Source organism: Hyalella azteca, unplaced genomic scaffold (assembly GCF_000764305.2).
Source record: "Hyalella azteca isolate HAZT.00-mixed unplaced genomic scaffold, Hazt_2.0.2 contig17687, whole genome shotgun sequence".
NCBI lineage: Eukaryota > Metazoa > Arthropoda > Malacostraca > Amphipoda > Hyalellidae > Hyalella > Hyalella azteca.
In genome coordinates, this window is record NW_025947462.1 from 44829 (window position 1) to 71566 (window position 26738).

A 26738-nucleotide genomic window follows, 5' to 3' on the forward strand; every position below is an offset into this window, starting at 1 on the left:
TGTTGACTGCTAGGAGGATATTAATGACGTTCAGGACATAACTTCGGCCTCTATTGACATGGAAAGTTTGTTTATAAATATAGGTACCACTCTATGAAACTATAGAGATCTGTCTCAATTTTCTGTTTAAAGATATTCATGATACTGTTATTGGTTTGAACCACAATTTTTTAATCCTTCCTGGAATTTTTAGTTTTAAATTCAATTTTCATATTTGCTTTTAAGTTTTACAGACAGATTGATGGTTTGGGCTTGGGCATTCATCTTGTTCCAACCTTTGCAAATATCTTTATTTGTTTTCATGAGGTTTCATGGCTGACCAATTGTCCTCCTGACTTCAAACCAATATTTTATAACAGAAACGTCAATGAAATCTTTCTTATTTTCAAGCATCCCTCTTATATTAAACTTTTCTTTGGTTACCTAAACTTGCAACATTATTCTATCAAATTTACAATGGAACTTGAATAAAACAATAGTTTGTCCTTCCTTGACTGCAATATTACTAAATCTAAAGGCCACTTTCAAACATCTGTTTTCCAAAATCAACTTTCACCAGCCTAAGCACCAGCTTTTCTAGCTTTTGTTCTTTTAGATTCAAGTTGAATGGGCTTCAAACACTACTACACCGCGGCTTTTGCATTTTGCTTGACTTTCCATGCAATGCATTCTGAATTCAAATTTATGCGCAATATCTTCTCGCTTAATGGATTTCCTTCTGGCTTGGTGTTTACCCAAATTAAGAAATTAACATCTAAGCAATATAGCCAAGTTGTTCCAGAGCCTGATAATAGAAATGTTGTTTACTGTTCTCTTCCATACTTCGGCCATGCGTCTGAAGTTATGTTAAGAGAATTGAAAGATTTGTTTATGAAATACTTTCTGGACATTACTCTTCTTATCTTACTGGAGAATAATTTCAAAATAGGTTCATTTTTTAGGTACAAAGATATCCTCCCTTCTCACATGTGATTGTCCCTAGTTTCTAAATTTAGTTGTGCAGGATGTGCACCTGCGTACGTTAGAATGCCGTCATGCAATCTCCCTACTCTAGGGTCGCTGAGCATAGAGGGAGGAGTTATAGGACTGGGCAGTTACTATCACACCCTCCTCATTCAGCTGCGTGCACTCACACCAAACAGTGCAACATTCCAGTGTCTGACACTGACTTTTAAGGTTTTAGCTTCTTGTTCTGTTGCATCCAGTCTGCATATTTTGGAATCCTTGTACATTTTTGAAAATTGGACTAGTTTAAATGCAGCCTTCAGTTCTTATCCACTTGAAATTATGAATGGATAGGTATTTACGTTATTACTCTGCCCTTTGCCTGTAAATTTAGGTTTTAACTTCTGTATTTTTTCTCTTGAATCCAAACATTATTCATTTCAGATAGTATTTTTGTTCTAGATTTATCAAACTGATGACGGAGCTGGACTCCAAAATGTTTTAAATAGAGATATGTTTAATTTTTGTGGAGTTCTCTTTACTTTTAAATATTTTGTAATTTGTTGAAATGACGTTAGGGTATGAATAATTTTGGACATAAGTGTATAAACTACAATGTGCATTAGGTATTCAAATTTGATAATAGTTTTTCATTGAGATTGCCATACCTTCCTCATGTGCTGGGATGTTGACTGATGATGGCGGTGAAATACCTGGACTTTTCTTAGGGTTAGGGTGATGGGGGAGTGTTGGGCGGGAGTGATGGAGGAGTGTTTGGAGGAGGTGATGGAGGATTGCTGGGAGGAGGTGATGGGGGAATATTGGGAAGAGGTGATGGGAGAGTGTTGGGAGGAGAAGTTGGGGGAGTGCTGGGAGGTGATGCGGGAGTGTTGGGAGGAGGTGATGGAGGATTGCTGGGAGGAGGTGATGGGGGAATATTGGGAGGAGGTGATGGGGGAGTGTCGGGAGGTGACGCGTGAGTGCTGGGAGGTGATGTGGGAGTGTTTGGTAGAGGTGATGGGAGAATGTTGGGTGGAGGTGATAGAGTAATGTTTGAAGGAGGTGATGGGGGAATGTTGGGTGGAGGTGATAGAGTAATGTTTGAAGGAGGTGATGGGAGAATGTCGGGTGGAGGTGATAGAGTAATGTTTGAAGGAGGTGATGGGAGAATGTTGGGTGGAGGTGATAGAGTAATGTTTGAAGGAGGTGATGGGGGAATGTTGGGTGGAGGTGATAGAGTAATGTTTGAAGGAGGTGATGGGGGAATGTTGGGTGGAGGTGATAGAGTAATGTTTGAAGGAGGTGATGGGGGAATGTTGGGTGGAGGTGATAGAGTAATGTTTGAAGGAGGTGATGGGGGAATGTTGGGTGGAGGTGATAGAGTAATGTTTGAAGGAGGTGATGGGGGAATGTTGGGTGGAGGTGATAGAGTAATGTTTGAAGGAGGTGATGGGGGAATGTTGGGTGGAGGTGATAGAGTAATGTTTGAAGGAGGTGATGGGGGAATGTTGGGTGGAGGTGATAGAGTAATGTTTGAAGGAGGTGATGGGGGAATGTTGGGTGGAGGTGATAGAGTAATGTTTGAAGGAGGTGATGGGGGAATGTTGGGTGGAGGTGATAGAGTAATGTTTGAAGGAGGTGATGGGGGAATGTTGGGTGGAGGTGATAGAGTAATGTTTGAAGGAGGTGATGGGGGAATGTTGGGTGGAGGTGATAGAGTAATGTTTGAAGGAGGTGATGGGGGAATGTTGGGTGGAGGTGATAGAGTAATGTTTGAAGGAGGTGATGGGGGAATGTTGGGTGGAGGTGATAGAGTAATGTTTGAAGGAGGTGATGGGGGAATGTTGGGTGGAGGTGATAGAGTAATGTTTGAAGGAGGTGATGGGGGAATGTTGGGTGGAGGTGATAGAGTAATGTTTGAAGGAGGTGATGGGGGAATGTTGGGTGGAGGTGATAGAGTAATGTTTGAAGGAGGTGATGGGGGAATGTTGGGTGGAGGTGATAGAGTAATGTTTGAAGGAGGTGATGGGGGAATGTTGGGTGGAGGTGATAGAGTAATGTTTGAAGGAGGTGATGGGGGAATGTTGGGTGGAGGTGATAGAGTAATGTTTGAAGGAGGTGATGGGGGAATGTTGGGTGGAGGTGATAGAGTAATGTTTGAAGGAGGTGATGGGGGAATGTTGGGTGGAGGTGATAGAGTAATGTTTGAAGGAGGTGATGGGGGAATGTTGGGTGGAGGTGATAGAGTAATGTTTGAAGGAGGTGATGGGGGAATGTTGGGTGGAGGTGATAGAGTAATGTTTGAAGGAGGTGATGGGGGAATGTTGGGTGGAGGTGATAGAGTAATGTTTGAAGGAGGTGATGGGGGAATGTTGGGTGGAGGTGATAGAGTAATGTTTGAAGGAGGTGATGGGGGAATGTTGGGTGGAGGTGATAGAGTAATGTTTGAAGGAGGTGATGGGGGAATGTTGGGTGGAGGNCTATTACTACTGTCTCTTATACACATCTAGATGTGTATAAGAGACAGAGGTAGAGGTAGAGGAGGAACAGGTAGAGGTAGAGGAGGTAGAGGTAGAGGAGGTAGAGGTAGAGGAGGTAGAGGTAGATGCAGGGCGTTAGAGTTCAGTTTTAGGAGGAATTTAATGTTTGTAGAAAGTTATAATTATATTTATTATTATTAAGAGTAATGCTCATTGAATGCAAGTGTATGGCCACACAGTACACAGTGTATGGCCACACAGTACACACCTAAGCAGCAGCAGCCTGCTGTATGAGCTGTATATCTTGCCTCGCAGTTTGTATTCAACTTTCGCTGCTTCTTGCTTCGGCTTTTTTATTGAGACGATGAGTCCGTAGAGCACCCGCTCCTCCTGTCCATTTAGCCCCTTCTGTGACCCTTTCCGTCCCTTTGGCCGCCCTATTGGCCGTTTTGGTCCCTTAGGTCCCTCCACACCGTGCCCTAGGGCCGCCTCCTCCAGCAGACGAGGGAGGCTGATGCTCCGACATTTGGTCGTGACGTGTGTGATGGCCTCTTCATAGTCCTCGGCCTCGATCATCTGCTGGAGCTCTCGGGGCTGTTGGATAATTTTGTTGTAATGCAGGGAAAATAAGAGTCAAAAATCAAAAATGTGAGTCAAAAGTCAAAAATATGAGTCAAAAGTAAAGAATGAGTCCAAAAGTCAAAACTATGTATAAATAATTTTGAGTCAGGAGTCAAAAATATGAGTCAAGAGTAGAAAATATGTATAAAACATTTGAGTCATAGGTAAAAAATGTAAGTGAAATTTTTGAGTAGAAAATGTGAGTAAAAAATACGAGTCAAAAATGTACGTGCTGTGAGTCAGGATGTGTCAATATTGGGATAATTTTAATCGTTCATTTAAATTGTCCTTACATTTTTAAATGTAAGGACAATTTTTGATCATCGAGGACCATTTTAATCGTTCACTTAAATTCAAATCTTCAAGTCAGTCTCAGTCAGTCATGAAGAAATAAATTTCTAGAAGACATGTTGAAAACATCGACAGAAATAAAATCTCTTTATAATAAATGATATTTAAAAAATACATTTACAAGAGCAATTTTGAGTGATTGATTGTACTACTGCCCTTGTATTGTCTACTGTACAGGCCTGGTCTATAGCAGTGGGGGTGAAAATATTCAGTTTAAATAATAAATATGAGCAAATATATAAATTTAGCAATTCTATGTTCATTCTACAATTATAACTATTTTTTTAATTAAACAAATTCTATATGTGGTCTGAATATAAGTTTACAATAAATGAACATAAAATCAGCTATCATTATACAATTTATACACTTGCGCCCAAAATTATTCATACTTCTTCAGATATATAATTAATTCAAATTTGAAAAACAATAAAGATCATTTACAACTTATTTTTCTAGGAAAGGTTTTCATTTCATAAATTTACAGGCATAGGGCAGAGTACAAAAGAAATACCTATCTATTCACAATTTCTAATGGATAAGAACTGTAGGCAGCATTTAAACTAGGCTTCTCATTAAAAATATACCATACAATGATTCCAAAATGCGCAGATTGGAAGCACCAGAAATAGGAGCTAAAATCTTAAAGTCAGTGTTGGACATCAGAATGTTGCACTGTTCGGCGTGAGTGCGCACAGCTGAATGAGGAGGGCCCAATAGTAACTGCCCAGTCCTACAACTTCTTCCTTTATGCTCAGCGACCCTAGTGTAAAGGTTGTGTGTCGTCATTCCAATGTACACAGATGCACATTGTGCACAACTAAATAATTAAAACTAGGGATGGTTGCATGAGAGAAAGGAGGATATCATTGTACCTAAAAAATGAAACTATTTAAACATTTTCACAAGTAAGATATGAAGATTATTGTCCAGAAAATATTTCATAAGCAAATCTTTCAAATCTTTTGAGACTAAAATGGAATAATTCGGACATTTGGATGTTGCTTAATTAAGTTTGGAGAAAAAAAGTGAGGCTCATAATCCAAAGAACACAATACCCACAGTTAATCATCAGGGTTAGAATCTTATGTTTTGTTTTTTTCTGCTAGGGGACCTGGAAGTGTGAGTAAAGTTGATGGGATTATGAAAAAAGAAAAATATCAGAAATAACATCAAACAGGATGCAGAAAAACTTTCTCTTGGTCCTGATTGGATTCTTTAGCAGGATAATGATCCAAAGAACACATCAAAAATAGTCAAGAAGTGGTTTGATGATTCACACATCAATGTCATGGAATGGCCTAGTCAAAGTCCCGATAGCAATCCAATTGAGAATTTGTGGCGAGTACTGAAAATAAAAGATCAGAAGAGACAATATAAAAATTTGAAAGAATTAGAACAGTATACCAAGTAAGAATGGAAAAAAACTTTGCAACAATACATGCAGGGACCTTATTGACCATTACTGTAAGCATTTACAACAAGTTATCAAGAGAAAAGGCCATGCATATTGATTCAGGGTATGAATAAATTTGGTCATGACTCAGTTATATATTTCTTTTGCATCACTTTACAAAACTGAAAAATAATGTTTTTTAGTTTCTAATACCATGTTATATGGCTCATTAATGCTTTACATCTCCTTTAAAGTTTTAGATAATTATTTTTGGTCTAATTCTCTTTATTTGTTATAATTTCACTAGATTGATTGAATCCCAGCTTCACTAGAAATTTAAAAGCAAAGAAAACTTTTAAAAGTCCAACTCCATCATCAGTTTCATAAATCTAGAACATAATTACAATCAGAAATTAATAAAGTTTGTATTCAAAAGAAAAAATACAGCAGAATGTAAAAATCTAAATTTACAGGCAAAGGGCTGAGTAATAAAGTAAATACCTATCTATTCATAATTTCAAGTAGATAAGACTTAAAGGCTGCATTTAAACTAGGCCTATCTTTAAAAATATACAAGGATTCCAAAATATGCAGATAGGGTGCAACAGAACAAGAAGCTAAAACCTTAAAGTAATAATGTCAGTAGATTGCTTGAATTGCAGATTGACTAGAAATGTAAAAGCAAAGAAGACTCCACAAAAATTCAGCATTTCTCTATTGAAAATGTTTTGGAGACCAGCTCCATTGTCAGTTTGATAAATATAGAATACAAATACAGTCAGAAAATTAATCAAGTTTGGAGTCAAAAGAAAAAAAGTTAAAACCTAAATTTACATGCAGAGGGCAGAATAAACTGTTGTGTGGAAATGGCTGCCATTTTTTTGGAATGAGATAGGCAAATTCTGTCAATTACGTTTTCAAGCCAACACCTGGGTGCAACTTTTATGTTAACTGGAACCTTTGCTAGCTGAGGTTCTACTGTAAATGCATTTTTAAGGGTGTCCCTAATTACCCTGGGGGGTGTCCCTTTTTACCCTGTTGTGCGGAAATTGCTGCTATTTTTTTGGAATGAGATAGGCAAATTCCGTCAATTACGTTTTCAAGCCGACACCTGGGTGCAACTTTTATGTAAGTAAAATTTATTAATACGGCTAATATTTTTTTTGCTCCAGACCTTAGCAGAGGTACTTTTCCAAAGTCACACTTTTCACACTTTTTTCAGCAATTTTTAGAGATAGTAATTTTTTTATTTCTAGACTAGCCTTATACATAATAGATAGTAAATATGTTGAAGTTTATGCCACTATTTTTAGTTTTGCAATATTTTGATTAGTTTAGCTGCTACAACATTTCTACGAAATGTGGGATGCGCGTCCTGATTTACCCCACCCACGCCTTTTTACCCCGTTTGACGGTATAATTGTTAAATAATTATAATTTGGCTAAAAATGTTATTTGAAACCGCTTCCAGAACTAATTGGTCTACTTGGTTCAACGGTGACCATTGAACGTGGCCATTACAAACGTGGTGCCCGAAAATAGGGGTGCGCTTGCTCCAATATGAGCGGGACGACCAAGATGAGTGCGTTAGAGCGCTACAGCACCCAAAAACTGCCATTTCTTTAGGAAATAAGTGCCAGAATATTAACAAATCCTGCTCTTGGAGGGCCTTATAATTGCACCCCCCACTCCTTGCTCCTCAACTGAGTAGCGCTGGAGTGCTCCGACTGTTCTGGTGGATCTAAATGACCCACGATTTCTTAGAATTCCACCATGGTTTAATCAAATGTATGATTTACAAAAGCCACACGACATTAATTGCTAATGTAAAGAACTAGACATGTGTTTATGCTACTAATTTATCATTGAAGTTGTTTCCCCATAATTCCATGCTTTGTTACAAGTGAAATTCATCACCTGGAATGAGAATTTTCAATTGGGGTTTCAAGCATTGATTCCCCATTACTTTTATGTAATTACCTAGTCTATCTGTAAAATATTTATATAAATTACAGCCATACTAGAAAATTAATATAAAATGAAATTACAGCTACAGAATTTTAATTATTGATATTCAAGTATAATTTATTTATAAAACATTTGAAGCATGCAGAGTGCGCTTCAAATATATATCATTGTTGCCACAAGTCTTAACCCCAACTATATAAAAAAATATAGCTATCACCATGACTATGACACTATATGTTTATGTGGATGAGTGCACTCTGCATGCTTCAAATGTTTTAAAAATAAATTTAAATATTAATGTAGCTGAGCATTAACTATTCAATTTTCTAAAATTTAGTAAGAAGCAAAGCATATTCTAATTCTTGAATAGCCTACAAAATGCTTCTAAAAAATAAAAATGCCGTAAGGCATGTGACCTCGTGATCATTGACTTGCTACCATTATGTTCTGAAGGATATTTTGGCTGGAGTGTTGAAGGACTGCAGATTACAGAAGTTGAAAATTTTATGAAATGACATGTTTGCACAGTGCAAAAGCGCAATTTTCTCAATCAAACAAAAATACACTAGGTTGGAGACTTGGAACCACTAGATTTTATACCTACTGAAATCATAAAATGAAATTATATATTAGAGCTGGAATATTTCAGAAAAAATTTGAACTTTTCCAAACCTGATCAGCGGGTTATTGGTTAGCCTGTCAGAATGTTAGTGTCTGACTGTCCGACAGTCCGAGTGACCAAGTCCAGCAAGGCAGTTGCTTTCTCCTATGTTGAACAGTTGAAGATTGAACTTTTGAACCAACTTTGACTACTAGCTCATAACTCAATAAACTCTTTATGGGAACAAAGACCAAAAGCACAAAAAAAAAATATGGACAAAGCTAAAGTTTTAATAATATTAACATAAATGAATAAATAAATAAAATTTAAATAACTTCAGTGAGTTCAGTCTTCAGTTGAAATCTAACACCGAATCTAACCGTGTACTGCTTTCAGCGTTGATATGCGTCTTGTTATGTTTCCCAGTGAGGCCACATTTCCTGCGATGCCACATTTTCAGTGAGGCCACATTTCCTGTGAGGCCACATTTCCTGTGAGGCCACATTTCCTGTGAGGCCACATTTCCAGTGAGGCCACATTTCCTGTGAGGCCACATTTCCTGTGAGGCCACATTTCCAGTGAGGCCACATTTCCAGTGAGGCCACATTTCCTGTGAGGCCATATTTGTAACCTGTCTCTTATACACATCTAGATGTGTATAAGAGACAGATATTAGAGTGCATCGATTTTATTATTAGACATTTTTTAAAGCTCTCAAAACAGCCTAATCGAGTATGTGTTGCTTTCAAATAAAGCATCAGAGGAATCTTACTTTAAAATAGTCATTGGTTATGACATTTTTCTACATTTTGTTCATTTATAATCAGTATAAGACACAGGCCGCAGGTTTAGAAAGCAGATCNCTGACTAGACAGACTACCGGTAGCGTACTTGGAAAATTTAGCATTCAAAACTTTAGATTCTGTGAACCTCGTAATTTATACATTATTAGAACTTTAGACGGCTCACAATATATCGTGTAAAATTTTCACTCAATAATAGTCTCGATTGATAATAATATTATCAATAATAGCACACGATTGATACCTGTCTCTTATACACATCTAGATGTGTATAAGAGACAGGATTTACCCCACCCATCCCTTTTTACCCTGTTTGACGGTATACTTGTTAAATAAATTATAATTTGGCTATAATTGTCACTCAAAACTGCTTCCAGAACTAATCGGTCCACTCGGCTCAATGACACTTAAATCAAATGTATGGTTTACAAAAGTCATTAATTGACTATGACATTAATTGCTAATGTAAAGAACTAGACATGTGTTTATGCTACTAATTTATCATTGAAGTTGTTTCCCCATTAATCCATGCTTTGTTACAAGTGAAATTCACCATCTGGAATGAGAATTTTCAAGTATAGGGTTTTACACAGGAATTTCCCCATTACTTTTATGTAATTAGTCAATCTGTAAAATATTTCTATAAATTACAGTCATAATAGAAAATTAATATAGAACGAAATTACAGTTACAGAATTTTAATTATTGATATTTAAGTATAATTTAACAATAATGAGCACTAACTATTTAATTTTATAAAATTTTCTAAGAAGCAAAGCATGTTCCGATTCTTGAATGGCCTACAAAATGCTTCTAAAAAATAAAAATAATTGATGCTTTTAAAAAATAAAACTGCCTTAAGGCATGTGACCTCATGATCATTGAATGGCTACCATTATGTTCTGCAGGATATTTTGGCTGGAGTGATGAAGGACTGCAGATTGCGGAAGTTGAAAATTTTATGAAATGACATATTTGCACAGTGCAAAGCACAATTTTCTCAATCAAACAAAAATACACTAGGTTGGAGACTTGGAACCACAAGATTTTATATCTAATGAAATCATAAAATGAAATTATATATTAGTTTAAATATATGGAAACATATTACTGATCTGTTGAGCATATAAAATAATGTGATAAAGTAATATCTTAGTAATACTTAACTTAGATACAGCCAACAATTATTTTTGTATTACATACCATCAAACGGGGTAATAAGGGATGGTTATGAGCATTTTTATTAATAACTTCTTACCATGAAACATTTCATAAACAAGTTTAGGCTCATTCTATAGCTTTTTGGGAGAGCAATCAAATGGCATCTTCAAAAAAATTCCAAGTGCTATTCGTAAGGTAACAGATGCAAAATAAAACTGTCCCGAATTACCCCTGGGAGCGGGGTAATCCGGGACATAAAAAGCGGGGTAATCCGGGACATAATCCTGCAATAAAAGTTAATTTTAAAACGTTTGAAGCATGCAGAGTGTACTCATCTATTACTAACAGTACTCTGAAGTCCTCCTCTTTCATTGTAGACAATGTAGAGGTAGAATAAATGACATTTTCTGTGATTTTTACTTGCTTTCCCTTTATTGATATGATATTACCATATAGGTACATTAATTACTGTATTATTGATGCAATATTATTGTATTTTTGATGCAATATCACTGTATCCATGAACATGCCATTGAGCATTTACAACAACCTTCTCTACTGCAAGCTTCATATCAGCAGCCTTATAGCATTTTTTCTGTATCTGTAAGCTTACAGGACGGCTTGTAATTTCACACCATTTTAATTGGGTTAAGTGAATTTACCATAAAAAAAGATAGTGAAAAACATACCTGAAACAGAAAGGAATGTTTTAGTGACAACCATCATATATTTTGGAGAAATAAATCATAGTTTAGGTCAATTACTTTTCATTCTATGATGCCTGGTGCACAATTCTATATATAGCATTCTATGTACAATTTTGTGATGACCGATGATGCAGTAATTTTTCGATAAGTAAACTTTTTTTAATCAGCGAGGTAAATGTAATCAATATTCTTTGTTTTTAATCAATTTTTTACTTAACTGGAGCCTTTACAAACTGAGGTTCTACTGTAAATGCGTATTTAAGGGTGTCCCTAATTACCCCGTCACATGGAAATGGCTGCCATTTTTTTGGAATGAGATAGGCAAATTCCATCAATTACATTTTCAAGCCAACACCTGGGTGCAACTTTTATGTAAGTAAAATTTTTTAATACGGCAAATATTTTTTTTGCTCCAGACGTTTTAAAATAGAGGAGGTACAGTACTTTTCCAAAATCACACTTTTCACACTTTTTTTTCAGCGATTTTTTAGAGATAGTAAATGTTTGATTTCTTGACTAGCTTTATACATAATAGATAGTAAAAATGTTGAAGTTTACAACACTATTTTTAATTTTGCAATATTTTGATTAGTTTAGCTGATACAACATTTCTACAAAATGTGGGATGCGCCTCCCGATTTACCCCACCTGTCTCTTTCTACCCCGTTTGATGGTAGTATAAGATGATAATGATATATAGTATAAGATGAAAATAATATGTCTAAGATGATGATGATCTTTAATAATGATCTGTAATCTTCTTGCCATATCTAAGCATACCCATGACCATTTATCCTTCATAGATCAGGAAGCCATGGAGTCGCACATGTGCATAGCTCAAAACACTTCTTTTATTTATTTCAATGTCCATGTTTGATAAATTTCATGAGCAAATAAACTCTACACTAATCAAGCATTGAGTTTTGACTTGATAAATGCACTTAAGTACAAATTTTTTTATGTTCTTTAGGCAGGATTGGAAAACTGATACTTTTTCAATTTATGGCTCCAAAAATTCAGGGGAAGCTGAAAAAGCAAATTTTTTCACATTATGTAGTGTTGCATTGTTTACAGACAACTCCAACATTGTATACAGCAATAGTGACATTAACTTCAGGAATCACCAACTTCCTGTCCAAAGGCATTTCTTGGGAGACTAAAGAGGGGCAGGGATCTCTCCTTTGTACACTCACTCAGTAGATTCAGCTCAAACACTTCATTCATGAATTGCCCCAATGTAATAGAAAACCCAATAAGTGATGCACAAATAACATCATCCAGTCATTACTTGCTATAAGCCAGCTTCTCCTTCATAATCCCTCTTAAGTCTGCAAAGGCTTTTGCCTTTGCAGACCACTTTGCTTTTCTGCAGCAACATCCCTCTTAAGTCTGCAAAGGCGCTCTCTCTCCCTCTCTCTCTCTCTCTCATTTGCCTTTCTGCAGCAATAATTGAGGAACCAAGTTTAGCTTATTGGCTCACAAGAAGCTAAGATGTCTTGGTATGAACACCTGAACATTGATATTGATGAACATCTACTGGAATTTTCACAGTGGTCAATGACAATGAGAGTTTGAGTCTGCCACAATAGAAGCATAGGAAGCATGTGAGCTTGGTACTTGGTCAGATGGACGAGCTGCGGCCGAGGTTAGGAGAGACGATGGGTAGATGCGACGCCTCACATGGGGGCGCCGTCAAGCCAAAAAAACGGCTCGCAGCAGGTCTGTGAGCCTGGCACGACCCAGCCAGGAGCCTATCTTTGAGCTGACACCTCAACTTCTTTAACATCCTGAGCATAGGAATAACCAGTAGCATGGAAACTCAGAGCATTAGATGCCTGAAGCTTCATTAGCATGGTCTGGACAGAACCTGCACTAAGCACAGTTGAATTTGATGACAGCTCTGCCTTTGCTTGACCACAAGTTCCATTGGAATTATTAGGTACTTGTGCACTTGGTAGTCATTTCTTATTCACAGCTAAATGTTTAGCTCTACTGCCATCGAGAATCTCACTTGAGTCTTGAACCACCTGAGTTATGGTCCCTCTGCTCGCAAACAGAAACAGCAGGTGTAGACTCTCACTCTGGTCACAGTCAGGTATGCTGCAATTCTATATTTAATATAAAAGAAGATGGTATTTTGAGATTTGAACCAATCATCAATGTTGATGGACCAGTCCACAGCACACTAGCTCAAAAACTTATTATTAACACAGCACAAAACTGGAAAATTAATATAGAATAAAATTCCAGCTCCATAATTTTATTGGCTGATATTTAAAAATTAGAAGTCTTAATTATCCAAATTTATATAATTTACTAAAAATTGAAGCATATTTCAAGTCTTGAAGGCCCATGAAATGCTTCTAAAAATAATTGATTTATGCCTTGTGGCATGTGACCTCAGACCGGTCCACAATGTTTACAGATAACCTGATGCAGGTGTCTGGTCCACCGCACACTAGCACCACCTCTCCAGAGACATAACCACCTAGTGCCTACTAAATAAACAAAAGACCGCATTGGCCAACAACAATAATAACAGTTCAAGGGATCAATGGACAAGAAATTTGAAATTCTTCAGAGTAGAAGTACTGATTGGAGTCAGGTTTTAAGTCATTAAATGCCTAAAAATGTTAAAAAATTTATGTGTCCGCATAGATTTTAATGATGTTAACATCGAAAAATTTAAAATAGCTCTTTTATCATATATATTTGTTAAATAAATTGGAATTTGGCTATAATTGTCACTCAAAACTGCTTCCAGAACTAATCGGTCCACTCGGCTCAATAACACTTCAATCAGATTTATGGTTTACAAAGGTCACATGACTTTAATTGCTTATGTAAAAAACTAGACATGTGTTTATGCTACTAATTTATCATTGAAGTTGTTTCCCCATAAATCCATGCTTTGTTACAAGTGAAATTCATCACCTGGAATGAGAATTTTTAAGTGAGGTTTCACACATGAATTCCCCCATTTATGTAGTTAGTCTTATCTTTAAAAGCTTTCTATGAATTACAGCCACAATAGAAAATTAGTATAGAATGAAATTACAGCTCCACAATTTGTTGATATTTAACAATTACAAGTATTAATTATTCAATATTACAAAATTTCATAAGAAGCAAGGCATATTCTAAGTCTTGAATGGCCCGCAAAACATGTCTAAAAATAATTGCTTTATGCCTTATGGCATGTGACTGCATGGTCCTGCCTCACACTATTTAGTTGCCACTGTGCAGAAAGTGGGTGAATATTGCAAGATCTTTGGCGACACATCGGCAGCAAAATTTACACCTTCAGATGTTCTTGCCAACACATTTGGATTGAAATGATTGCATTCTAGATATTCGCCAGTCTTTGGCCCACTATTTAGAAAATAGTTGAAAGTCTGAAAGACCGCAAGCGGCGCATGCAGTGAATAACAAGAACAATAATAATTCTAGTACTAAGCAACAGTTGTTAGAACATAGGTAGGGTTTAGGGTTCACAATATCATTGTTGATATGAGCACAGTGCCATCTCTTGGCGGTCTGGGCAGCAGAATCGTGCCAGGCCTCGCTCTACTTTGCCGCTCTCTCAGTAGATGGTGCCAAGCGTCTGGCTGCCAGATAGCTGCCAAGTTATATGTGTTGAGTTATAAGTGTTGCAGTGCGTGGAGAGTATGGGGTGTACTATCAAAGTTGTTAGCAGCTTTATCTTATTAAAATTACCTGGCAGTGGATCTTGAAAATGGCTGGCAACGCTTTGGGCTAAAAATCCATAAATTGGCAACGCTGCTTGCACCATCTGCACCCTGGTTTAGTTGCATTTGAGCCAGGGCAAACATGGTGGGGTTACATCCATTTCCTGGTTATTGTGAATCGACTATTTTTTATTGTAATATTTGTAAATATTTTTATTCTATACCATATTGTAAATAAATATTTATCTTGAGATATGCAGTTCTTATGTCTTTAGCACCAGTGGCGTGAAGCTTAAAATATGAACAAAGAAGTGAAGTGTCCTTCAGTTCAAGTCATACCAGTAGCCTAGCTGCCTAAGCAGCCTCAAAGCCTGTGTAACCTACAAAAGAAAGTCATCATTTTGTCAGTCATTGTTGGCATTTTTGTAACCCACAGAAGTAAGATTTATTATTATTAAATTCTCAATTTTTAATTTACTTCATGAATTGCAATTTAATATGTTATATTGTATTGCTTTGCCAACTACAAGAAAATGGCAACTCACTCTGCCTTGTTACTTTGAAGTTTGACAATTGATACTTGAGTAATGTAAACACAAAGTTATACTACATTCTAAAAATGAAATCTTAAAAATAATCAAATTTTAAATTATTTATTTGAAGTTAACTCTACATTTATTACAAGAATATCAGATCACTTCAGGTGAATATTTGTGCTGAATAATAATGTTCAAAACTGGGCAGTGTGCATGCTACACGCTTTAGGCTTTGCCAAGAGCAATAAGTACCACTATGGCACCATCACCCAATTCTAGAATTATAGGTACCATGTTGTCACTGACACTCGTCACTTGTCAGCGCCTCAGGAGGTCAGCCCGTCAGCATCCAAGTCCAGCTGCTCCAGCAAGCTGCTGAAAGCCTGCAAGGCAGTTGGAACTTGGATTATCCCATGCAAGCATGGAAAACCTCTACCTATAGGCTTCAGAGCGGCAACTAGAGCTTTTCCGCCATTTCAGGAATGCATGAATAAGTGTACGGGTATCACTATTCAGACAAATGACAATGTTTCCCTGATGTTTCTAAGTGAGCTGTTTATGTTTATATGTTGACATGATTCCCACCAGACAAATTATCTCCTATCTAATTGTTAACAGAAGTGCACAATCAGGCTGCAAGATTCCAAATGCATTGACAATTTGTCACATTGGAGCTGCAAATTTTCAGAAACAAGTAGGAAAATTCCAATCCTGCCGGTCACAGTCCCATGTTGAATTGAAGTTTGAACCAACTTCAACTCCTTATGGGAACAAAGACCAAAGTCACAAAAAATATGATGATAAAGCTAAAATTTAAATTAAATAAAAATATATATAAAAATGATTAAATAAAGTATAAATAACTTGAGTTTTCAGCTAAGCAGAATTGCAAAGTGCTAGTGGCTAAGTGGCATAGCTACATCTGATCTGAAGGACTAGAAGGAAAAAGAAACAGAATTAAATTTGAAAACAAAGTTATTGCAGGTAAATACCAAGTGCATATCGTTCGATAAACCATTCACTGGTTTTTAAAGAGCTATAATGTTACTCATGCCATCATTGCGAACCGGCGGGCGGCGAACTCAACTGACTTTCTCCGGTAAAAACCATGCGGTTTCCGTGACGACAGCACACGAAGAGTGCCTACTATAGTTCCTACCCGCCTTGGTCACTCGAAGCTAACCTATGATGCCTGAGCCAGAGGAAATAATTTTAATATTAAGTACAGGCTACTTGATTCATACACAATTGGATACGTGTAGGCTCAATACCATTGGATACGTGTAGGCCCCATATTATTTATAGTAGTAGTGGCGGTTTTAGCATTTATTTGGACGTAGACCTGTTGCCGATTCGTAAAACCGTCGAATATTCACAGCTTGTTGCGGTCTCAAACTCACCATTCACTTTTGCAATTATTCATGACTCTTCAGTAATCTAATAAATTCCAATTTTAAAAAACAATATAGATCATTTAGAACTTTTTTTCTATGAAAGATTGCCATTATAATGTACAACAAAATATTTAGAAAATAATTATTTTCAACAACAATTAGTTTGAATTTTGTGAGTAACAAACTGTTCATAATTATTCGTACCCTATTATTCCAGATCATTTATCATAGTATTTAATTAAAACTATTAATGAAAATAGAAGGAGATGCTCAATAACTGCATTTCAAAATTCAGTGTTATCAATCATTGTAATATTTTTCTCCGCAAAATCTGAAAATATCATTTTTCTACAATTAAGGGAAAAGCTAAAATTATGTTAAAAGCTTGAATATGGCAAAGAGAAAGGAGCTTAGAAATGATCTCAGAAACAAAATTGTAAATTCCCACAAAGAAGGGCTAGGTTATAAAGCAATATCTAAGAAATTTGATATTCTCACGTCTATAATACAGAGCATCATAAAAAATTCAAATCATTTAAGGGGACCGACTACCCTAAAATTTTCAATTTTGGCGTTTTCCGGTTTTTGAGCTCATCTTAAAGCTGGAATTCTGCTCTTTCCAATGGTACCACTGCCATCGCTGTACGCCAATATTCACGTTCATGACGTCTCTTTAAAGGGAAGCGGGTGGGAGAGTTCTTTAAGTAAATAGATATAAAGTAATTAGCTGCTGAAATCTTTGAATATAGTTTCTACTTGAGTTGTGCTGCAGTTACATGCTTAGTCTCATCTTAAAGCTGACATTCTGAGCTTTCCAACGATACTACTGCGATCCATGTGCGGCAATATTGACGCAGATGGCCGGGCTTTAATGGGGGGTGGGGGGTGGAGTTCCTTAACTAAATAGACCTAAGAAAATTAGAGCGGCAAGACTACATATCTTGGTGTATCTGGCATCTGAGCTCAGTTACCTAACCGAATGATACGTGTCTCGATGTTGTAGGATGATATTTATAGGAGGAGATAGATTTTCTAAAGTATCCCTTTTTAGCCGTTTTCTCCGAATTTCACGTTTTCTATCGATTTTTTCGAAAAATTCATAAAGCAAAATGTTATTTATTTTACATTTTACGTATGTATTTGAAGTTTCATGATGATCGGATAATAACTGTAGAAGTTTTCCCGGAGGGTAGTCGGTCCCCTTAAAACAGTGAATAACCTGGTTGGTCAAGGAAGGAAGGGAAAAATCTCCCCTAGATGTGCCAGAAACATAATACGCTCCATTTGCAACAATCTTAGCAACACTAGAAAGGAAATTTTGTTGAATTTCAATGCTTCTGGAATAAGGGTTTCATGACAAACACTGCAAAGAATAATGCGTCGTAACGGATTGAAGGGTTGTCAACCCAGGGAAACCTCTTTGCAAACCAAAAACATGTGAAAGCATGTGTGAAGTTTGCTAAAATTCATGTCGAATCCATAACATCATTTTCTCCAAGATTTTGTGGACGTTTACAACAAGTTATCAAGAGTAAAGGCCATGCTATTTACTATTAATTCAAGGTATGAATAAATTTGGTCATGAATCAGTTTTACGTTTCCTTTGTATCTCTTTACAAAACAGAAAAAAATTATATTTTTTGGTTCAAAATAGCTTACCAAATTTCAGACTTGTATCTTATTTATGAGGGGAGTTATTGCAGTTATAAATAGTTATAAAAGTCCGTAAGCGACTATCGCGGCTGAGCGCGTCCACAGGGCTCTTAAGAAATGGTGAATATTTTGGCTCTATTCTTTGCTTTTAAATTCTTGATAATTTATCAATTGCAATGTTGGCAACAATCCTAGGATCACTAGCAAGGTAATTTTGTCAAATTTTGATGTTTCTGGTATGAAGTATCAAGACAAATGTTGAAGGGTTGTCAAACCCAGGAAAACCAGTTTGCTAACATAAAAGCATGTGAAAGCATGTGTGAAGTTTGCTAAAACACATGTCGAATCCATAATCCCATTTTCTTCCAAGACAATGCAGACAGATGAGACTAAAATAGAATTATTCAGGTTGCTTAAGTTTGAAGAAAAAAAGTGAGGTGCATAATTCAAAGAAAACAATCCCCACAGGTAAACATGAGGATGGGAATCTTATGTTGTTTTTTTCTGCTAGGGGACCTGTAAGTCTAAATAAAGTTGATGGGATCATGAAAAGAGAACAATATCTTGATATTATCAAAAATGAAATGCAGGATGTAGAAAAACTTTTTCTTGGTCCTGATTGGATTCATCAGCAGCATAATGAACAAAAGCACATATCAAAAGTAGTCAAAAAGTGGTTTGATGATTATCACATCAATGTCATGGAATGGACTAGTAAAAGTCCTGATCTCAATACAACTAAGAATTTGTGGCGCGTACTGAAAATAGAGGTGCAGAAGAGACAATATAAAAATTTGAAAGAATTAGAACAGTATGAAAGTCAAAATGGAAAAACATTGCGTCAATACATGCAGGAACCTTATTGACCTTTACCGTAAGTGTTTACAAGTTATCAAGAGTAAAGGCCATGCTATTTACTATTAATTCAAGGTATGAATAAATTTGGTCATGAATCAGTTTTATGTTTCCTTTGTATCTCTTTACAAAACTGAAAAAATAATATTTTTGGGGTTCAAAATACCCTTATATGGTTTATAAATGTTTTACATCTCCTTTAAAATTTTAGATAATTATTTTTGGTCTAATTTTTGTAATTTGTTGTCACTAGATTGCTTGAATTGCAAATTCACTAGAAATTTAAAAGTGAAGAAAACTCCAGAGAAATTTAGCATATCTCTATTGAAAATGTTTTAAAAGTCCAGCTCCATTGTCAGATCAATAAATCTAGAACACAAATTTAATCAAAAATTAATAAAGTTTGGATTCAAAATAAAAAAAGAAGAAGACAAAAACCTAAATTTACAGGCAAAGGCCGAGTAATAAAGTAAATACCTAACAATTCACAATTTCTAGTGGATAAGAAGAAAAGGCTGCATTTAAACTAGGATTATCTTTAAAAATATTCAAGGATTCCAAATTACGCAGATCAGATGCAACAGAACAAGAAGCTAAAACCTTAAAGTCATAATGTCACTAGATTGCTTGAATTGCAGATTCACTAGAAATGTAACAGTGAAGAAAACTGCACAAAAATTCAGCATTTCTCTACTGAAAATGTTTCGGAGACCAGCTCCATTGTCAGTTCGATAAATATAGAACACAAATACAGTCAGAAAATTAATCAGTTTGGAATCAAAAGAAAAAAAAAAGTTAAAACCTAAATTTACAGGCAAAGGGCAGAATAATAAAGAAATACCTATCCATTCACAATTTCTGATGGATAAGAACTGTAGGCAGCATTTAAACTAGGCTTCTCTTTAAAAATATACAGTGATTCCAAAATGCACAGATCAGAAGCACCAGAACAAGAGGCTAAAACCTCAAAGCGAGTGCCATACACTGGAACATTGCACTGTTTGGCGTGAGTGTGTACAACCAAATGAGGAGGGCGCAATAGTAACTGCCCAGTCCTATATCTCCTCCCTCTATGCTCAGCAACCCTAAAATAAAGGTTGCTTGCCATCTTTCCAGCGTATGCAGGTGCACATCATGCACAACTAAATTTATAAACTAGGGACAATGACATGCATGAAAGGAGGATATCTTTGTACCTAAAAAATGAACCTATTTTAAATTATTCACCAGTAAGATACAAAGATTAACATCTGAACAGTATTTCATAAATAAATCTTTTAATTCTCTTGACTTGACTTAGGACGCATGGCAAAGTATGGAGGAGAATAGTAAACAACATTTCTATTATTTTTTATCTTTCTATTATTATTTTATTATTTTGGCCTTGATTTTTGTCTGCCTGTTTTTAAGTTGACTTTTATCATTTTTTTAGCCTTGGAAAGACAAGCTCTCAGCATAAAAAATGTTTCTACTCCTAACCATGGAGAGTTTCTTGGGATCTTGCAGAGCTTAGCCTATCGTCATTTTTATGGCTTAGGTCATTTAAAATTTTTTCTTCTGTATTTCAAGCAGTGACATGCTTTTATTGAAAAACCTGGCCAAAAATAAAGATTTGATCATTTGTAAACCTGACAAGGGCAGGGGCGCTGTGTTGGTTGGTCGTACTCGATATAACAGTAGCCTTACCGCACTCATCACCGATCCTTCTAAATATGTTGAAATTACTGATCCGATCTCTAAAACTATTTTCAAAATAGAGGACAAAATCAATAGTTTTCTGTGAAAACTCAAGGATTTGTCTGCCTTCTCATCTGAAACTTCAAACTTTACTCTTCTGGTTAATGCCCTGGGATTTTATATGGCTTACCTAAAACTCACAAGTCTGAGTTTGCCTCAAAGTTTCAATTTTGACCAATTTTTGCCACATATAGTACTCCTAGTTTTAAATAGCTAAGTTTTTAGTTCCAGTCATAGACTGTCTTACAACTAACCATTACACAGTAGACAATTCTTATGTTTGTTGGCCACCTGAAAGATATTACCAACATTCAGGACTTTAATATGGCCTCTTTCAACATGGAAATTTTGTTAATAAATATGGCTCTTTATGAAACCATAGAGATCTGTCTCAATTTTCTGTTTAAAGATATTCATGATACTGTTATTGGTTTGAACCAAAATTTTTCAAATACTTCCTTTCAATTTTCATATTTGCTGGTAAGTTTTACAGACAGATTGATGGTTTGGGCATGGGCCTTCCTCTTGGTGCAACCTTTGCAAATATTTTCGTTTGTTCTCATGAGGTTTCATGGCTGGCCAATTGTCCTGACTTCAAACCAATATTTTATAACAGATACATCAATGACATCTTTCTTATTTTCAAGCATCCCTCTTATGTTTAACTTTTCTTAGGTTACCTAAACTTGCAATATTATTCTATTAAATTTACAATGGAACTTGAATCAAACAATAGTTTGTCCTTCCTCAACTGCAAAATTACTAAATCTAATGACTACTTTAAAACATCTGTTTTCCAAAATCTACTTTCACCAGCCTAAGCACCAGCTTTTCTAGCTTTTGTTCTTTTAGATTCAAGTTGAATGGGCTTCAAACACCACGGCTTTTGTGTTTGCTTGACTTTCCGTGCCATGCATTCTGAATTTGAATTTATGCGCAATATCTTCTGGCATGGATTTCCTTCTAGCATGGTGTTTAACCAAATTAAGAAATTCATGTCTAAGCAATACAGTGAAGATGTTCCAGAGCCTGATAATAGGAACGTTTTTACTGTTCTTTTCCATACTTTGGCCATGCATCTAAAGTTAAGTCAAGAGACTTGAAAGATTTATTAATGAAATACTTTTAAGACATCAACCTTCATATCTTACTGGAGAATAATTTTGAAATAGGTTCATTTTTTAGGTACCTCTTCTCACATGTGATTGTCCCTAGTTTATAAATTTAGATGTGTACAATGTGCACCTGCGTATGTTGGAATAACGTCATGCAACCTTTACTCTAGGGTTGCTGAGCATAGAGGGAGAAGTTATATATAGGACTGGGCAGTTACTATCATGCCCTTCTCTTTTGGCTGTTTGCACTCATGCCAAACAGTGCAACATTCCAGTGTCTGACACTGACTTTCAGGCTTTGGCTTCTTGTTCTGTTGTATCCAGTCTGCATATTTTGGAATCCTTGTATATTTTTAAAGAGAATCCTAGTTTAAATGCAGCCTATAGTTCTTATCTGCTAGAAATTGTGAATAGATAGGCATTTACTTTATTACTCTGCCCTTTGCCTGTAAATTTAGGTTTTTAACTTCTGTATTTTTTCTCTTGAATCCAAACATTATTCACTTCGGATTGTATTTTTATTCTAAATTTATCAAACTGACAATGGAGCTGGACACCAAAATATTTTAAATAGAGATATGTTTAATTTTTGTGGAGTTTTCTTTACTTTTAAATATTTTGTAATTTGTGGAAATGACATTAGGGTACGAATAATTTTGGGCACAAGTGTACATACTATATGCATTAGGTATTTAAATTAGATAATCGTTTTTTATTGAGATTGCCATACCTTCCTCATGTGTTGGGATGTTGACTGATGATGGCGGTGAAATACCTGGACTTTTCTTAGGGTTAGGGTGATGGGGGAGAGTTGGGCGGGGGTGATGGGGGAGTGTTGGGCAGAGGTGATGGAGGAGAGTTGGGCGGAATGTTGAGAGGAGGTGATGCAGGATTGCTGGGAGGAGGTGATTTACCTACCAGCACATGTTACCTACCAGTACATGTTACCTACCAGTACATGTTACCTACCAGCACATGTTACCTACCAGCACATGTTACCTACCAGCACATGTTACCTATCAGCACATGTTACCTACCAGCACATGTTACCTACCAGCACATGTCACTTACCTCATCCTGGGACATTGGTTCATGTTTGACTGATACACCATCAGCCTCCACCTCCAGCTTGATGTTGTCCACCATAATCATGTTGTCATGACCACCATCATGTTTGACAGTCATCATGTTATGCTGCTCGCCATCATGTTTGACCATAATCATGTTGTCCTGATCGCCTTCATGTTTGACTGCCATCATCATGTCACTATCATTATCACATTTGACTAAAATCATGTCATCTCCAAGCTCATCATGCATGACAGCCTCCACTTTAATATAAACTTCCTCTAAGTTGGGTTCAAGTTTGATTTTTTTTAGAGGAATTTGGTCGTCCGCTGGTGAGGCGCCAACTGGAAACAAGAAAATTGTTTATTTATTGCTACGGAAATGAATATCATTTCACAGAAGAGCTTCAAAGCAAAGAAATATTAGTAAGCAATACAATATTGCATGGAATTGTCCTTTCATTTTATTGAATGTTGCTTATATGCTTTACTCTCTTTTTATTACTGCTATAACTTATTATTTTATTAATACTATTACTATAGCTATGACTATCAATATTCATTATATTATTATTACTATTGCTATTATAATTATTATAATAATTACTGTAGCAGCTTACCTTCTGCCTTGCCTCTACCAGCCTCAGCGGCGGCTGGAGTGCGGCTCTGCTCCGCCCACCAGCCTCTCCTGGCCGCAGCAGCAGGGAGCTTGTGCAGCACAACTCTGCATTCTTTTATCTTATATTCCATCTTATTAATTATAGGGAGATATATTACTGTCTGTTGGGCATAAAAAATAGTGCAATAAAGTAATTTCTTATTACATAAATTTATTAAACAAAAATGATAATTTTTTTACGGCCAACAATATATTTTTTTACAGCCTACAATTAATTTTACATTAATTACATATATTCTATCTTATTAAATATATGGAAACATATTACTGATCTGTTGGGCATATAGGATGATGCAATAAAGTGATATCTAATTTAACTTTGATACAGCAAAAAATTATTTTCATATTATGTATATGCAATCATATTAAATACTATATGGAAACATATTACTGGTCTGTTGAGCATATAAAATGATGTGATAGAGTAATATCTTAGTAGTACTTAACTTAGATACAGCCAACAATTATTTTTGTATTACATACCATCAAACGGGGTAATAAGGGATGGTTATGAGCATTTTTTTTAATAACTTCTTCCCATGAAACATTTCATAAACAAGTTTAGGCTCATTTTATAGCTTTTTGGGAGGGCAATTGAATGGCATCTTCAAAAAATTCCATATGCTACTTGTAAGGTGCCTGACACGAAATAAAGCAGTCCCAAATTACCCCTGGAAGCAAAATTACTTTACCCCTGCGAACAATAAAAGTTAATTTTAAAACATTTGAAGCATGCAGAGTGTACTCATCCATTACTAACAGTACCTTGAAGTCCTCCTCTTTCATTGTAGATGATGTAGATGTAAAAGAAATGACCTTTTCTGTGATTTTTACTTGTTTTTCCTTTATTGATATTATATTACCATATTACCAGTGCACGATTCTATATATAGCATTCTATGCACAATTTTGTGATGACCGATGATGCACTAATTTTTGGATAAGTGAATTTTTTTCGCTGAGCGAGGTAAATGTAATCAAAATTCTTTGTTGTTAATAAATTTTTTGTTAACTGGAGCCTTTGCTAACTGAGGTTCTACTGTAAATGCATTTTTAAGGGTGTCTCTAATTACCCCAGGGGGTGTCCCGAGTTGCCCCGCCGTGCGGAAATGGCTGCCATTTTTTTGGAATGAGATAGAACAATTCCGTCAATTACGTTTTCAAGCCTAAACCTGGGTGCAACTTTTATGTAAGTGAAATTTTTTAATACGGCAAATATTTTTTTGCTCCAGACCTTAGCAGAGGTACTTTTCCAAAATTACACCTTTTACACTTTTTTTCAGCGATTTTTTAGAGATAGTAAATGTTTGATTTCTTGACTAGCTTTATACATAATAGATAGTGAAAATGTTGAAGTTTACACTACTATTTTTAGTTTTGCAATATTTTGATTAGTTTAGCTGCTACAACATTTCTACAAAATGTGGGATGCGCGTCCCTTTTTACCCCGTTTGACGGTAGTATTTTTAGATTTTTAACTGAGCATCAATGTTAACGGACCAGTCCATAACACACTAGCTAGAAAATTTATAAACACAGCACACAACTGTGAAAATTAATATTGAATAATGTGGGATGCGCGTCCCTTTTTACCCCGTTTGACGGTAGTATTTTTAGATTTTTAACTGAGCATCAATGTTAATGGACCAGTCCATAACACACTAGCTAGAAAATTTATAAACACAGCACACAACTGTGAAAATTATTATTGAATGAAATTACAGTTCTATAATTATATTTGCTGATATTTAAAAATTAGAAGTATTAATTATCCAATTTTATAAAATTTACTAAAAAGTGGAGCATATTTCAAGTCTTGAAGGCCCACAAAATGCTTCTAAAAATAATTGATTTATGCCTTGTGGCATGTGACCTCAGACTGGTCCACAATGTTTACAGATAACCCGATGCAGGTGTCTGGTCCACAGCACACTAACACCACCTCTCCGGAGACATAACCACCTAGTGCCTACTAAATAAACAAAAGATAGCATTGGCCAACAACAACAATAACAGTTCAAGGAATCAATGGACAAGAAATTTGAAATTTTTTGGAATAAAATACTCATTGAAGTCAGGTTTTAAGTCATTAAATGGCTAAAAAGATTTAAAATTATCTGTCCGCATAGATTTCAATGCTGTTAACATTGAAAAATTAAAAATAGCTCTCTTATTATGTACCGTCAAACGGGCAAAAAAGGGATGGTTTTGAGTGTTTTTTGTTAATAACTTCTTACCGTGAAACATTTCAGAAACAACTTTACACTCATTTTATAGCTCTTTGCGAGGGCTATTCAATGGCATCTTCAAAAAAATTCCATATGCTATTTGTAAGGTGCCAGATGCAAAATAAAACCGTCCTGATTTACCCCTGGGACCAGGGTAATCTGGGACACTTGCAATAAAAGTTAATTTTAAAACGTTTGAAGCATGCAGAGTGTACTCATCCATTACTAACAGTACTCTGAAGTCCTCCTCTTTTATTGTAGATGATGTAGATGTAAAATAAATGACATTTTCTGCAATTTTTACTTGTTTTTCCTTTATTGATATTATATTACCATATTCATTAATTACCGTATTATTAATGTGATATTACTGTATCCATGGACATTCCATTGAGATTTTACAACAACCTTGCCCACTGCAAGCTTCATATCAGCAGCCATGTAGCATTTCTTCTGTATCTGTAAGCTTACGGAATGGTTTGTAATTTTGCACAATTTTAATCGAGTCTAGTGATTTCACTATAACAAAAAGATTGTGAAAAACATACCTGAAACAGAAAATAATGTTTTAGTGACAACCATCATATATTTTGGAGAAATAAATCATAGTTTAAGTCAATTACTTTCCATTCTATGATGCCTGGTGCACAATTTTATATATAGCATTCTATGTACAATTTTGTGACTACGGTTGATGCACTAATTTTTTGATAAGTGAATTTTTTTGCAGAGTTACTATTGTGAATTGCATC

General features: G+C 35.7%; 1 protein-coding gene across 1 annotated transcript in view; it reads right to left on the bottom strand.

The window, feature by feature from the left end:
* The window catches only part of LOC108676821, a 43176-nt gene extending 19322 nt beyond the window's left edge, over positions 1-23854 (bottom strand). The window contains exon 1 of the mRNA XM_047885360.1: positions 23700-23854. Within this exon, the coding sequence (XP_047741316.1) occupies positions 23700-23829 (130 nt within the window). The 5' untranslated portion in view covers positions 23830-23854. The remainder of the gene's footprint in view (positions 1-23699) is intronic.
* Positions 23855-26738: the final 2884 nt, after the last annotated feature.